This window comes from Lampetra planeri, chromosome 35 (assembly GCF_965212315.1).
Source record: "Lampetra planeri chromosome 35, kcLamPlan1.2.h2, whole genome shotgun sequence".
Taxonomy (NCBI): domain Eukaryota; kingdom Metazoa; phylum Chordata; class Hyperoartia; order Petromyzontiformes; family Petromyzontidae; genus Lampetra; species Lampetra planeri.
In genome coordinates, this window is record NC_136141.1 from 35,029 (window position 1) to 51,270 (window position 16,242).

Genomic DNA, 16,242 nt, shown 5'->3' on the forward strand with positions numbered 1-16,242 from the left:
GCTTTTAAACTTGTTCATACCTAACACATCACGGGTATTCCTATTAAAACAAGCTGTTGGCTCTTAATTACAGTCATAACTCGTAATGGCAAATGGGGCTATATAACAATTTATCCAAGCTCACGGTTACTTCAGAGTTAATGGACCTTTATTTTGCTGGGATTTCAAATATATGTTAATTTGAAGTTTGTTAATACAAAGCCATTGTTTAAATAAAAATATGCACAATTTTCACTGTAAATATGCAAAATAGTGTGCATTGTTTTCAAAGCTTGAACCAGAAAGTTATACTTTTGATGCTATTCTAGTCCTAAATGAGAATCCATGTGTTTTTTAGGAAGGTTGAGGTAATCGGCATGTTATTGAGTAAATCTAGATGAAAAATAATTTACAAATTCACTTCATATTTCACTAATTAAAATCAATACGAGTCTTAAATGCCATCATGCACGTATGCGGCACATTGCTATACATAAAACCTTTACCCACATCTCTATTCCACAACAGGACGTTGATGACATGGACGCAGATCTTTTTGGAAAAATGAAGAAAACTGGGCCGCCTGCCAGCCAGCATTTTAAAGCAGGACCAGGGCAACTTGCACAGACTCGAGGCCCCAAGATACCTGTTCCGGCAGTGACAGAAAGCACTGCTCAAGAGAAATCCCAATCCTCGCTAGCACGTTTGGCTCCTGCGAAAGGTAAATCTGTTTACATTTTGTACATTATTTTCTGTTTTTGTTGAAACAATGATCATCGAGCAGCAGCAACAATCGAACCCAAGCCAGTTTAATGCATGCATCTGAGCGGATATGCATCACACCTCAATAAACATTCCTAAACTTGAAATGGTCACGCCCAAATATCCAGAGTGGGTTAAAAATAATGCTGTAACCAATACGTCACTGCTTTGTTACTTGGCGGTGTCACTTCCTCAAATTCTGCTCACGCACGCAGGAATGCAGAGGTGATTCTGCATTCTCTGCAGGAGGAGCCAGCTAAAGAGCTTTATTGGTCTGTTTTCAGATATGTTTACCGAAATGTTAAATCAGATGATGGTCTGCTAGATTCTGCTAGATACTTTGATATGCTGCGAAAGTACTATAGAGTATTTAGGAAGCTAAGTCAAATTGAAGACGAAACATTTTTTTGTTAAAAGAAATAGCAGTGCTTAGATTCATTGGTGCCCTGATCCACATTGCCATGGTTGGGGCTAGCATTTCTATAGGACACCCACAATCAAGTTCATACAAATTGATACTCATTGACCCTCGAGGGATGGCAGGCAGAGTCAATCCCCGACCAGGTCTTGCACTTATAATCTTCCATTTGTCAGTCGCAAGCTCTGATCCTACCTGCACCTGGCTGGTTATGACATGAGCAAAATTGATAAAAAAGCAAAGAAACACATTGTTATTCTTCGATTAAATCAATCAAACTTTATTAAATAAAGAAACATAAATAGAAAAAAAGCTTTATTTTCACTTAGCTTGAGTCCTGATGCTAGCTTGTAGTCGGAAGGCGGGCAATGAGTCACCACACATACACACATGGGGCACGCGCACACATGCACAAAGACACACACCCCTAACGACAATGATCCCCCGAGTAGCCTTAACAGTCTGTGCTGTTAGCAGCGCCGATGAAGGCCGCCACGGCACACGAGGGGTTGGGTGGCCAACACCACTCCCAGCCACGATTGTCTCCCCAGTGGTGATGTTTACATACCAGGTACTGGTGTTGGCCGTGAGCAAGAATCGAACTCAGGTCGCTGCTTTTGTAGCGCTTCCCACACACAACAACAACAACAACCGCCATTCGCCACTAAGTGGCAGTGACGTCACCACGACGCTTGTGCCAGGCCAAGTGCACCTTGAGGCCACGTGAAGTGTCGAACGCCTGCTGGCAGGAGGTCACGGGGCAGACCCAGCAGGTGCCACGGGTCGACTGACCGAGATGACCAAGATGACTGGCTGATGCACCACCTTTGCCCCCTACTGTACCAACTTGCTGTGCTTTAGCCACCCGGCGCTCCGCTCGTTGTTGTGAGCGTCGCTCCTCCGCCCTCCGTTGTTGTTGTAGGGCGACTGCCTCCAACTGCCCAGTAGCGTCCTTCACGAGCCTCCTCCACTGAGGCCGATCTTGACACCGCTGGTACCAGTCATCGGCAAGTCCACTCAGCTCCACGTCCTCCTGTACCACATCACTCAATCTCTTCTCTAGCCCGTGCCGCGCCCGTTTAGCCCCCTCGATCCGGCCGAACAAAAGCTGTTTAGGCATGCGGTGGCTGGGCATGCGGGCTACATGACCCAGCCAACGCAGCCTTGCCTGCCGGAGGAGCTCACCGATGGGACTTTGCCCAGATCTTTCAAGGATTTGTGAGCTCCTCACACAATCCAGCCTGGTTAAACCCAGGATGGATCGTAGGCAGGCCAGCCTAAATGTTTCCAACCGGCGAAGATGTTCCATTAGGGGGGTCCACGTTTCGCAAGCGTAGAGAAGGGAGGGAATGACCGTGGCCGAGAAGACCTGAAGCTTCGTGCGGAGCGACAGACCAGGTAGCTTCCACACAGCGTTACGCAACCGATGAAAAGATATTGCCGCTCGACTGATTCGGAGTGAGACCTCTGCTGTTAAACTGGAGCCGGTCATAAGCACACTGCCCAGGTATGGGAAACTCTCCACTCTCTCCACAACTTCCCCATCACCAATTGGGAGTTGTGGGGGTGGAGTGTCCGATGGTACAAAATACCCAGGCAGGTGCTTAGTTTTGGTGGGGCTGATGGTAAGGCCCCATCTCTTAGTGGCACGCTCCAGTCTCAGCAGCAGCGTCTCCAACTCCTCTTCTGAATGAGCAGCTATTACCAAATCATCGGCATACATAACGTGGTTGACCAATAGGGAGCCATCCCTTGATCGCACCCGGGCGTCGATCAGCCTCCCATTATATCTGTACCAAATGGAAATTCCCCCGGTACAGCTATTGAAGGCTTCACGAACTACGCAGTCGAAATAGATGTTAAATAATGTGGGAGCCAGAGGACATCCTTGTCGCACCCCCACACACTCGCACTTTCACACACACGTGCGCGTGCACACACACGCAAACACTCACTCCCATTGCGAGGCTGACTCATTACATCTAGTTGAGGATCGCTCCTCTGAACAAAATAGCTCCATGGTTCAGTCTGAAATTACGAGTTTGCGTTTTACTTCATTGTTATTTATTTCTATATTTCATGGAAGTTGGTTCGTAAGTAGGGGTGTTTGTAAGTCCAGCGTTCGTAAGTCGTGGATTGCCTGTAATAGTGTAAAGACGACTTCGACACACTTGTCTTGAGATGGTTTATTTTATTAAGGAGCCACGTGCTCACACTTGAACATGCGGAGACCCCACTGCAACAGTCCCGAGTCTCCCGCGCACGTCCCTTATATACGGTCTGAGGCCACGCCCCCATTCCCGAACCTTCTCACTGGTTCTAGACCGCTCGCTCTCCCAGCAGACTCTACCGTCCTCTTTCGTCACCTGGCCATGCTCCTATTCTCGATCATTCCCGTAGCCACCAGTCCATTCGTACTGCAGGCTGACTCCCCTGTCATTACCTCCCGTGGCCACTAGTCCACTCACACGGTAGGTTGACTCCACTGTCATTACTTAACCCCCCCCCCCCTTTAAAAATGTAGCCGTCCCAGCTAATACTAAGAACTTGAAACATTTTCAACAATTAGGGCAGAATGACAAAACACATCTGCATCGAAGAGAATCCGCTGCACTACTATAGCAACGAACAACAACATAATATGACGAGTGAGTGGTGTAAGCCATCTCACAACGAATAAACAAACGCACCGAGGAACACAACAATGTTTGGACGTGGGAAAAGAAAGTCCATCTTCGGGGTTTGGAGAGCCATCAACGTAGCCACAATATCTCTGGCAGGATCCTCTCGATAATGAATCTTAAGACTCATTGAGTGTCTCCATAGTTAATGAAAAATAATACTCTTCATGCATTTGTAGTGGGTTCTAGTCAGGCACACACCAAGACTGGAAGGCAACACCTTTTATTCTCGAGCACAACCAACGCTACTCAACGTTCCAAGGTTAACTATGCACACTGCGAGCGACTGTGTACATCACAGGTTAACTACGTAAGGTGGTGGCCACCGTTCCTAACCACCTAACCACTTGAACGGATTCCCTATACGGTTGAACCAGAACAGCCGACACGCCGTCGTGTCGTCGCGTACTTAAGAGCGAAGATCGAAGAGGACGATTTCTTTTCCAGGTTTAACAGCCACGCTCCCTCTTGTCACTCGGCTTATATTTCCTGTGGCGTGCCCGGGCTCCGCCCCTGGTCACGCCCCCTTCTCGATCCTTCGTGAAGAGTCTGGGTCCACATCACGTGGTCCGCTTACCCCCTTCTTGGGGCCCCCGTGCCCCCTCGTCCGGTCACGTGCTCTCGCGGGTTCACCCAGACTGTCATGTCCTGACCCGACCTCCGTGACATCCGGAATCTGCCCTCTCGTGAGCCCTTGTGTATAGTACACCCACTGTCGCCATAAAACGGCCCATTTATGTCATTACACATGTACTGAAGCCCATTGAAATTTGATATTGTATGAACATGGGTAAGAATTATTAAAAGGCAAATTTTTACGAAATGCAAAGTTTATTCTTCTTGGTTCTTTCGGTAAAGTCACGTAGAAGGGAAGTAATAAAATAATAAAAATAAAACCTAATAAAATAATTCTCATGACGTTTCGGCCACAACGCAAGCAGCCGTCTTCAGGTGAAGAACATGTCTGTCGATAAGACAGTCATTCACAGACATGTTCTTCACGAAACGTCGTGAGAATTATTTTATTATGTTTTATTTTTATTATTTTATTACGTCCCTTCTACGTGACTTTACCGAAAGAACCAAGAAGATGAATCCCTGCAGTCACGAAAGCTTTAAATCGAAAAGCAAAGTTTATTGTCATGCAATACTATTTCACTAAATATGAAAATTAGGCATTGTGCACATTGTTCAATGTAAGACGTGTTTTGAAATACAAAACTCAGCAGAGTAGTCACCACTAGCCATTGTCTACGAGTGTACAGTAAGGAAAGCTGAATAAGCCCATGTGTTATTAGTACACAGCAGTCAAAAGCATAGGAGGAATACTGTGGCGCAGTGGTTATTGCCCTGCATTATGAACGCAGCAACTACGGTTTGATTCCTGCACATGGCTAATGTCAGTGGCAAGTGGTATCAGAGCTAGGCCTGGTCCTCTTCTTGGTCAAATTAGTCTTCATTAGCTATTTGGTGTGATATGTAAACTTCATCAGTGGGGAGACATGGGCAGTTGGACATTGTTCTTGCTATGATATGCAAACTTGTGCTGTGGCGAGCTTAGTTGGGGATCTCTATCAGCACGTGTAATCTATAAGGCTAAGGATATGCGTGTGTGTATTTGTATCTGTAATTTGCATTGTGTTGTTATTGATACAGTGGTTGAGGACGGTCAGAAGGGAATCTCTGGTTCACCTGCCATTGCTGCACGTCCATACAAGAAATTAAGTTTTAATGGTAAGGAAATTATACACTTATATCTGCAAAGCTTCCTTTAAAATGCATTTAAGAGGACATTGCAATACAGTATTCTGTTGCAATGTCATTTGTGCCCTGAATGAGGCATTCCTGGTGGCATCACAACTGTAAAGGAGAGCCGACACAAGATTGCAGGGGTTCGCCTTTTAATCCTTTTCTCCCATCCACACCTGTCCCCAGCCGTCCCAATCTCGTTCCCGCCAAAGGCGCCCTCTTCCCGCCCGTTCTCTCCTTATATCTCCTCGATCACCCCTCCCACTAACCCACCTATTGGTGGGAATCTTTCCCCTGACACTCCTACACAACCATTCACTCTGGCACACCTGAAGCCGTTGAATGGATTGCTAACCTCAACATAAAACTATAACTGCTTCCCAGCCACACGAAGAAGAAATTATGCATTGCGAGCCCAGTTAAATCCACACACATCTTGATGAACTCGCTACGACACTCGCCTTTCTACTCTATTATCACAAGTTTGATATTAAGAAGCCACTGGAGCTATGCACTTTTAAATCTAATTGAAAACTCGTTTCTCTAGAACTGCTTTTTGTGTTTAGTTTGTTGTCCTTCCTCTACACCTCCGAATAGCATGGTTGGCTTCGTACGATGCGAAAGAAGTTCAATATACAGTACATACAATTTTCAACACACATGCAAGCTATGTAGGCATGCACTCTGCAATGTAAGTTAGACTCAATGTTTGAAATTTTGCGAAAAAAAGGATTACTCAAATTTGTTGTCATTTTCACTATTATGATCACAGCTACTTGTCTTTCGAGATCCACTTAAAGGAAGATACAGGACTAAGCATAAATCACCCCTATCTGTTCGATGCATAACTCGAAACTGCCTCAACAAACGTTTGAATCGTCACAAATGACAAAAATAATACCTTAAAGCTCTGGTGAAATCACTGTGACATCATTCCTACGTGGTTTAGTCGGCCGGTGCAGTGACATCACTGTCGTACTGCCGACGAGCACCTGATCATGAATTCGTTTTTTTATCATGAAGCTTGAAACTTGCATCAGGCAGCCCAGGAAACACAGCATACATACTTAGAAGAGAATAACTTTACTTTTTGGCTGCTGTCTTTATAAAAATAAATTTAAGGAGGATTTGTATAATAAACAGTTAATCACGTGGTATAAACCCTTCCGTTTGCTCTGGCGTGTTTCTGATTCCGTTTCCCACTCTTTTATAGATGATGACCCTCTGGATGGCCTTTTATCGGATGAAGAGGAAACAAAAGATATGAAAGAAAAAAAGCCTCTTGAGACTGAAAAGGCAAAATCGCAGCCCAGTGATAACAGCGCGGCAAAGAACGAGTATAACACAGGTTGCAATGCATCCTATTTAGCAGGCGGTCATATTTTTATTTCTGCATTCTGCAGAGTTTTGTGTGACGTATATTTATGTTATCTACAGACAAAGCCTTTTTTGTTCTTTCACCATAGACACTGAACAAATAGGCGGTTACATGGTCTAGTCATAGCGCATTCGCAGCTTGATACAGTGATTTATGGTTCGAATCCAACAGCCTGACCTGATTAATACTGCGGTGTGTATTGACCATAAAAATACCGTCACTTACTGGCGAATGGCGGGTGTTGGTATTGGTGCACGTGTGGACGTGTGTGGGGAGCGGTAGCGTCGCGGTTATCGCGTTGTGCTACCAACCTGGTGACCAAAAGTTCAATTCCCGCTCATGATCAACACCAGTCACGATGATCTGAATGGGACCTAGGCCTCCTCTAGGTCGACTGAGCCTCAAATGAATACCTGGTGTGGTGTGTAAACATCACCACTGGGGAGACAAAGGCAGCCGGGCGCGTCGCTGGCCACTCACCCCTTCGTGTGCCGTGCCGGCCTTCATAGGCGCTGCTTGCTAACAGAACTTGCCTCTACAGCCCGTTAAGGCGACATGGGGGATCCTTGTCATTATGGTATGTGTGTGCCTTTGTGTGTGTGTGCGCGAGTGCTGGCGTGCCACGTGTGTGTGTGAAATTGTGGTGTAGTTCCGACTACGAGCTCCATCAAGTGATAATTTAACAGTTTTTTTCTATTTTATTTATTATTCAGTATTTTTTACAGTTACATGCAAATGTACAATATTTGTTCTTAATTATGGGTTTAACAATGCTTCCCTTTTTCTTGAACTGTAATACATTTCATAACACTAACCGTATGGGCATTTAAATACAGTGAACTATTGTGTTCCGACTTACGAACTAGTCTCAGGAACGAATTAGGTTCATAAAGCGAGGACTGACCATACTTAAATAACAATTAAAAAAACGTTCCTGCCTAACCGGAGCTATTAGCAGAGTGTACACTTATGTGCGTGATTAATCACAGGTGAACTCACACTGGCTACATGAGGTGTGCATAAGTTAAAGCCATAATTAACTCTTGATTGAACATTCACGCTCCACAGCTGATTTAGATAGCATTCTGTTGTATAACTCGACTACACTCATGCCCATGGTATGATGTACCATCCACAGCTCCTTCACCAGCGAGTAGCAAAAGACCCGTCGGAACTTCCAAACGTTACGATGAGATCACGTTTGACGACGATGGTAATGACCTCGTGGATGCATTGGGCATGTCCGACAGCCCCAAGCCAGTGAAGAAGGAAGCTAGCAGAGAAGAGTAAGCAGTTTGTTGTGAGCGTTACTGTGGAGGTGCTTATGTTTTGTTATAAACTAGGCATGCAAAAATGCATCCATTCCGTGATTCATATTTACTCTTACACTCACAATACGTTAATAAATTTAACATGGAGGCTTTCGCGACCAATATCCAAAATAGAGGTTTTTGGGTTAGATCGCGTAAATATAAATGTATCATTAAACCCGCCACCACCAGACACGTCCAATTAGTAAGGTTTGTCACGTAAACAAAACATGCAATTCGTTACGAGTACAGCACACCTGTTGGAGAGTAAACCCACACCATTTACTCTCCAACAAACCGGACATGCTGTGCTAATAGGAAATTGGCATGTTATGGACAATACATTTCTGCACGTAAGAATCAGCCACTTACTATTTAAGTAAATTATATTTAAATGTTACCTTCATGCTAATGGTGCAAATTGCTTCTCGAATTGAATTGAGATCCCAAATTATGACAATTCATTGTGTTGTAGCAGGGAGAGTTAATTGATGGACACTTTTTTTTATATAAATGGATAGGATATGTGCCAAAAATGCTACACATTAGTTTCTTATGAGAGAAAAACATTATGCTCGCCAGGCGCAAAGACAAAGTTCAAATTAACCCAGATGCCTGAATGATTAAACCCTACTTTTGTTTGTTTTAGTTCCATGATTACACAACACTGCTTTTGGCACCAATCCATGATTATAGAACAAAGTGTTAATTGAAGTGGACCTTTGATAAATAAATAAGAAGTTGTGTTAGCATTCGTTTAACCCATGCTCTGTAAACATGCACATTCTTGGTGGGACAAGTCAGGGCACATCATTTACAAACCTCGTGCTACAGAATGTCAAGCCTTTAAATAGCAAACAAAATGTTGAAGTAGTCAATTGACAAAAGTATATTTTTTACAGACGTCCTTTCATCGTGGTGAGGTTAAATTCAGCCTATCCTTAATAAAACTACGACTACTTTTTTGGGGAAAACAACACCTTGTAATATGGATAGACTGGTCCTCATCATGGAAATGTAGAATTTCTACCGCTGGCTCAGGGCCACTAACATAAATTAGCATCACATTGGACATTTGATTAGGAAAAAAATTGATCTGGCTTAAGCAGTGGCCTTGTCTGTGTGGTCGCCTTTTCAGAGATGACAGACGTCCGGCTCGCTCCAAGTTTGATGAGCTCTTGGGCCGAGGCACTGCCAGCAAACTCCTGGAGAGACCTGCCACTGGAGAAAGGAAGGATAGTGCTCAGCAGCAGAGAGCCCCAGGTCTGCAGATGGACTACTCTCGCAACACTGGATATACATGTATTGTACAGCCCATTTGTGCATGCATTCCTGGATGCTGGATGAAGGCCTCCCCATGCCATGCAGGCAGTGAGGGTTGTATGACCATACCTCACCACACTGGTCAGTGTGAGTTGTTAAAGGTGGGGAGGAGTACAGAATGATGGATTTTGCTGCATGCCTCTCTATTGCCCACAACATCTACAACACCTGATTTTTGTGATCGGTGGTCACCCTGGCAAGCAATATCTAGGCTTATTCCTCCGCCTCCGAGGCCTGATTTGATCAGGCACATCCCAGGTCGATTTAGTAATTGGCTCACAACACTTGATACTGAAGCAACAACGTGTGAGATAATTTAGTGCATGTGCATTCATGTTTACGCGTGAAAAGGAGCGTCTGTTTGCTCAGCATGGTTGTACATCCAGCAGGGTCTTCCCAGGGACTAGGAGAGGAGGAGTTCACATTCGGTTCCTACATGCCCTCCGCTGCCTCGTCAGCTGAAGGCCGGCGGTCAGGCCCTTCCTCACGCAGATCTGTTCGGTGAGTAATAACTAATGATGAGACTGGCTTTCATGTATTATGCATCTGTAGTGACTTCTTTATGGAGACGGAGACGTTGTCGTAGAGGCAACACGGTTTATTGTTAAACTATTACACGGCTCCCCTTAACGTCCACTATCTAGGGAGGTACAGCCTCCGGGCTAACGTGACCTCACACTTGGTAACCTGGCTCTTAGCCCTCCGACTATCAGTGGCCTAGGGGAGGCTATCTGACCCGACCCAGCCAAGGTACGGGTCCCGACCACTGGTCCAAGCTCGACGCGGCCCTTACAAGGGCATCAGGCTCGAGGTCCCAGTGTCCTAGTCCAACTGGTCTTCAGTCTTCGTAGCATTGCCCCGAGCTGTGCCTGGGGTGCCCCTTTTATAAACCTTCAGGGGACCCTCCGCCCCTGGTACCGCCCCCTTTCTGGAACCTTCGAGAAGATCCTAGAAGGCCCTCTCCCAGCCCCCCACCTGGGGTAGGGGAGGGGAACCCCGCCTCTCTTGAGTCCAGCTCCCTCTCTATCCCCTTTGTACTCGCTGGCACACCCTACCGACCTCTGGCTGCAACTGCAGATAAGTGTATACGGCGAACGGCAGGTAAGTGGATACCGGCGGTATGTGCATACGCGATCCGACGCTACGTCTGTATACGCGATCTGACGCTACACATAGAAGCCAGTCAAAAAAGGATGCATTTTGAGAAGGGTCCTGCATTGGGATGTTTGGCCAATTTCATCAATGGGTGTTTGGTATATGAGAAGAAAAGGTAGTGTTACTGCATACATGGCAGTGACACATACTGCATGCATGGCAGTAACACTCAAAGCTCCACACAGATGGATTTAAGAATCCACTTAATACACTGCCATCTCCTGGCCAGCTCACAGCGGAAGCCTTCAGCATCTGGTAATTCCAGGCTGTCTGTCGTCCAGGTAATCAAGAGAAAACCCAACGCAGCCAGATTAACTTAAAGCTAATGCCTGCCTAACTTCTAAGATCTGATAAGATCTGAAGCATTCAGGTTTGCGTGGTCATAGGGGAATGAGTCATTACTGGTGGATTGGGTTAGTTGACACTCTTTACCACAATTGTAATAAAATTTGTGGAGCCAGAGCATAGTGAATATGAAAGCCTATGTGATGTTCTTTTACAAAGGCAGACTAAATTCATATCAGCGTCATTGTTTAAATTCTTATTTACCTGAAACAAAGTTTAAGGCGACCATCCATGACTGTGGCTTTGAGTTCTAATCCAAGTCTGTCTTTGACATAGTTGTTAAAATAAGTACTATTTTAGTAAGTCAACAGAAGTAATTCTATGGGAAGACTGGTTTACACCAACATAATGTGGAATTTTCATCAGAGGGGAGTTCTTCCTGGCACTCTTCTGTGGGGGGGGACATTCCATCTTAAAATAATTTTACATTCTGTATATGTTGACCTGGTGTAGAAATTTGTGCAAATGCCAGCTGACGTGCCTAATTTCCTCAGCTCAGTTTGCGTAAGGACTTGGAGACGTGGTTGGAATAAGGCCTGTGACCAAATCATCCATAATGCTCCTGATCTCATCAGATCTCGTAATCAGGGTTGAGGCTGCATAGTGTTTGAATGGGTGACCACCACACACAAACGGATTGTTATAGGGCTTTGCAGCGATATGTGGTGGGCAGCACAGGGCAATGCAGCTAAATCCATTGTTGTATTCTACTTCGATGCTTCCCAACTTCATTAGCCCACACTCACCAGAATGGTGAAATATGGCCAAATAACCCCCGCCATCCGAACTGAATGGGGAGGCAGTCATCTAGCAGTGGATTGACAATCGGACTGAACATGTCCATGTCTCTTCCCGCGCATCAGGTTTTATGGCGACGACAACCAAAGAGAGACTGAAGAAGCAGACATCATGGGCGGCCTGGATAGCGGCGGAGGCATGCTGTCCACGTCGGCCACACCGGGCACCCCAACCACCCTGGCCACACCACCACAAACCACACAGTCATCCCGCGGCGGGCCGTCCGACTGGCTGGGCCTCAAGGGTGACTCTTTTGATGATCCCAAGGAGCCAGTGTCGAAACCGAACACTCAGCTGGGCACATCGAAGATGGGCGGTGTCGACAATGCTGTAGCATTGGAACCCATGGCTGTTACTCCCAGTGCCATTGGCTCTAGTTCAAGAAAACTCTCCTTGTTTGACAGTAAGCCGGGTGCTACCGTTGCGGAGCATGCTGGCGCGGGGGCAGTGATTGGAGACGATGATGAGGATTGGCTTCTGAAGAGTCTGTCCAGAAAGAAGAGCCAGGCTTCTGCAGTGGGTGACGATAAGAAGGTTGCAGGCTTCCGTGGATCCGGGGTAGATGCAAGTGTCAGGTAACTTTGCTTAAAACTGCGGGTGGTGTTGTGATGCGGTGATGATACATTTTTTAATATTCTTGGTTCTTTCGGTAAAGTCACGTAAATAGAAAACAAAAAATCCAACAAAATTTTAAATGAAATACAAATAATAAAATTAAAATCCCATTTTTGTAAGATATTTTTTAAAAATATAACTCAGCACATTTGTAATCTGATAGCATTGCATGTTGTACAATAGTAATATTTATTGTTGACGAAACTATTTTATGGGTCTCTCACCTGAAGACGATTGCTTGTGTTGTGATCGAAACGTCGTGATATTTTTATTATTTGTATATCTACGTGGCTTTACCAAAAGACCCATAGAATAATTAATGTAATTTTAAGAGTATATAAAAAAGGAAATTCGTTCCAAAAAGATGTAAAGAGAATATTATGGGCCTGTTATGCAGGCAGAAAAGTATGTAAATGCGGAGTTACGGGCCCCAGATTGAGACCCGTAACTCAGCCCCCACCCATTGCGCTTTCTTGTTATGTTGCACATTTACGAAGGTCCTACATTGAGATGTTTGGATAATTTCATTTAACAAGGTTTTTTTTATGTAGACTTAAACTGAAGCACCTACAGAAAACCCACAGCCATGGTCAATCCACTGCTGTTTAAACGTCTCCCCAAATCGCCACCATCTCTCATGATGTAACCTACTTAGCAACTACACACACACAGATTCCACAGCTCGATTTCCTTGGTAGTTGTACTCTCAAGAGCATTCCATTCGTTGGCTGCCACTGTGATTATTCTTGACCATCTGCCATCATCTCTTATAATAGTGTGTCCTGCCCAGCCCACTTTTCTTACTAATAATTAGCCTGCATATTTTCACCAATCAATGAGTTCCTCTTTATTTATTCTGAATGCAAATTCAAGCTTGCAACTCTGTTTGCTTCATTGCACACTTTTCAGTCTTCTCTTTTTTAATGACCATGTTGTTAACGTATAAATATCCAAAAAGGTCCCAAACAATAGTAGGTAGTGTTATGAAATATAATTTGGAACATTTGAGTTTGTTCTGTATACATAAAATAATAGCAGAGCCAAATGTCAATTAGACTTATATGAAACCAGCCCAGGCCATGCTATTCAATGAGTTAAGTCGATATAGATCCTCTACAGGTTCTCATCTGGAATCTCGTGTCGGCAGTGTTTAGTACATTGCTTGCATCGTGTATCTGGTTGCGTATCGTGGTTTTTTTTCTTGACAGCAAATCGGGTATCACTTCCAGCTCTCAGCATGACGACTTGCTGATGAGTTCCTCCGCAGAAGACAGACTCGCAGCAACCCACATACACAGGTTCAATTTACATATAGACACCGACGTTTAACAATAGTTTAAAATGTATTGCAATATGAGTCCCTTTGTGATGAGTGGGATAGAATAAATGGTTGTCTTTATACATTCCTTTCGTTGTGAGCCATTTAAACAATGCAAAAGCAAGAAACAATCTGCAAAGAACAAGTGGATCTTCTTTTGTAGCTACACATTGGGGCTGTGTGTTCCAGGCTGGCTGATAAGAATTTGAGGTGTCCTGTATAAGGCATTTAGTTGATTTTTAAAAATAAGGTCATGTTGAAATCTATCTCATTACAGTGTTGAAATTTGGCCTCTGACTGATACCTGAATTGTAAACGTTCATGTTAAATTACCATTGGGTCTCCAGCTAACAGTTAATACTTGCAACATTGTCACCTCTTAGCCTTCCCTTCGTGATCGAATCACTTAATTTATAAGGTCCATCCACTGCAACGCACTGCATTAGGATGAGACTGTACAGAGATCTATGGGATTACTTTAGTCATGGTAATGAGCAGGGGTAGCTGAAGGAGTAATATTGTTCAATGATGCTGAGTTGCCAGTGGTGCACAAGTACACGCAACGAAAAACGAAACACAATCCTTAACAACACTGTCTTAAAAATATCAAAAATATGTCACCCTTTAAGCAATGTCTCCCCCTCAGAGCACATGTGGAGGGACCATTGCCCGAAGCGTCGCCGATTTATATATTTATTAATGTTTTTTCTCTTAAGGCACTGCTGTTGACAAGTGTCAATTTTCCTTAAGTTATGTTGTGGGGAGGAGGGAGACAAGTGTAATGTCACTGAAGTGATTAGTACCGTGACAGAATAAATCCCATTCCATGTGTCTATTGGCCATACCTTTAAGTATTAATTTGGACAAACGTGTATGGAAAGACAATCCTGCCCCAATGCTCAAAATAATGAACAGATAAATACACGTGAATATCAGACATTTTACAGGATTACTTTTTCAATCGGAGATTGCGGTATGAGTTAAAATAACACTGAGGATGGTGATGTCTGCCTGGGAAAATGCGATATCTTCACTGTGTCCAGATACACACGTTTACATGTCCTCACTATTGGGGGATTTTAGATTCACTATGCCATGGAACTTTATGTTTCGCAGAAACGATGCAGCTGCACCTACTCTGGTGTCCTCATCAAGGAGGGAGCATTTAAACGGTCATGATGCTCGCATTGCAGGTTTGTGGACGTCGGAGATTAATCTTGCATTACGTTTATTTCCATCCATGTGTCACTGTGTCATCCTCTTTATGGGCTTTTTGTCTCATTCATACTTTTTATTGATAGAGTGTATCGTATGGAGGGCCACTATGCCAAAAAAATGCAATATTTATTTTCGGTTCAGTTATTGATTCCAAAGTAAATAATTGACGTTCCATAAATTTCGTTTACTTAAGATTTTATTGAAATATAAAGCTGTTTAATCTTGATTTGAAGCTTTCGTGACTGCAGGAATCCATACTCTTTGGTTCTTTCGGTAAAGTCACGTAGGTAGAAAAATAATAGATAATAATAAGGATCTATTATTATTTTTCTACCCACGTGACTTTACCGAAAGAACCAAAGAGTTTAAAGCTGTTTTGTTGGTAGATGTAAAATTGCTTTCAATTGAATATGTTGTTTTTTATTCAAATACAGTCCTCACATTTGCAAATAACTTTGGCATTGTTTTATATTTCCCTTTATTTCACCTGCATCGCCAATATCTCTGATTTCTCTCATCACTCTTCTGGGACTGACTTCCCACAGACAAAGCTGATCCTTCCGTTCCACAACATGCAACGCACACCTGCCCTCGAACCACTCAGCCGAGCCTCCCCACCAACCCGGCCACAATTTTTTCTTTGGTAGCAGTTCAGGAACCTCCTCCTGTCTCCCACCCCTCTGAGCATCCTCCTGTCGCGCCAGCTCTTATCGGGCAGCCCATGGAGCAGAGCGGCTTCTACCATGCGATCCAACCACAGCTTGGGCCAGGCCATCTCTCACAATCTCTCTTTCCTGGCATCCCTCTCTCCTATTACCAGCCGTGTGAGTAGTGCGCCCTGCACTAACGCCACTCGCGATGCGTGCTCGTGCATAAACACAGAAAAAAACACTGACCGTTTCGGGTGAATTCACAGATAAATTTGGCATCTGTATGCTGTTTACTTCAAGCGACGATCACAATGACTTGGGGAAGTAGTGCAGCAGTGCACATGTGATTTCTAATTGAAATGTGTGAGCAGAAGTTAACGCTCATGCATGATAATGATTTTATCACGATAACACATATAGCTCTATACATTAATCTGCAGATATCTGTAATATTAGTTAATGCAGCTCTTTTTTATGAACTTTTAGTGGAATATATTGTAACTTAGAATACTGTGTTCCAGTATATTTGCATAAGCACCACTT

At 44.2% G+C, this 16,242-nt stretch overlaps 1 protein-coding gene across 8 annotated transcripts in view; it reads left to right on the forward strand.

The window, feature by feature from the left end:
- Positions 1-16,242, forward strand: part of FBF1 (Fas binding factor 1) — a 48,428-nt gene that overhangs the window by 11,436 nt on the left and 20,750 nt on the right. For 4 of the 8 annotated variants that reach the window (XM_078610835.1, XM_078610836.1, XM_078610838.1 and 1 more), the window contains 10 exons: positions 508-700; positions 5,497-5,574; positions 6,803-6,937; positions 8,106-8,253; positions 9,416-9,540; positions 9,987-10,101; positions 11,964-12,473; positions 13,722-13,811; positions 14,948-15,024; positions 15,754-15,873. In XM_078610835.1, coding sequence (XP_078466961.1) covers positions 508-700; positions 5,497-5,574; positions 6,803-6,937; positions 8,106-8,253; positions 9,416-9,540; positions 9,987-10,101; positions 11,964-12,473; positions 13,722-13,811; positions 14,948-15,024; positions 15,754-15,873 — 1,591 coding nt within the window. Of the gene's footprint in view, positions 1-507; positions 701-5,496; positions 5,575-6,802; positions 6,938-6,969; positions 7,545-8,105; positions 8,254-9,415; positions 9,541-9,986; positions 10,102-11,963; positions 12,474-13,721; positions 13,812-14,947; positions 15,025-15,753; positions 15,874-16,242 lie in introns of those variants that run through there. The other 4 variants (XM_078610837.1, XM_078610840.1, XM_078610841.1 and 1 more) reach the window with 4 other exon arrangements.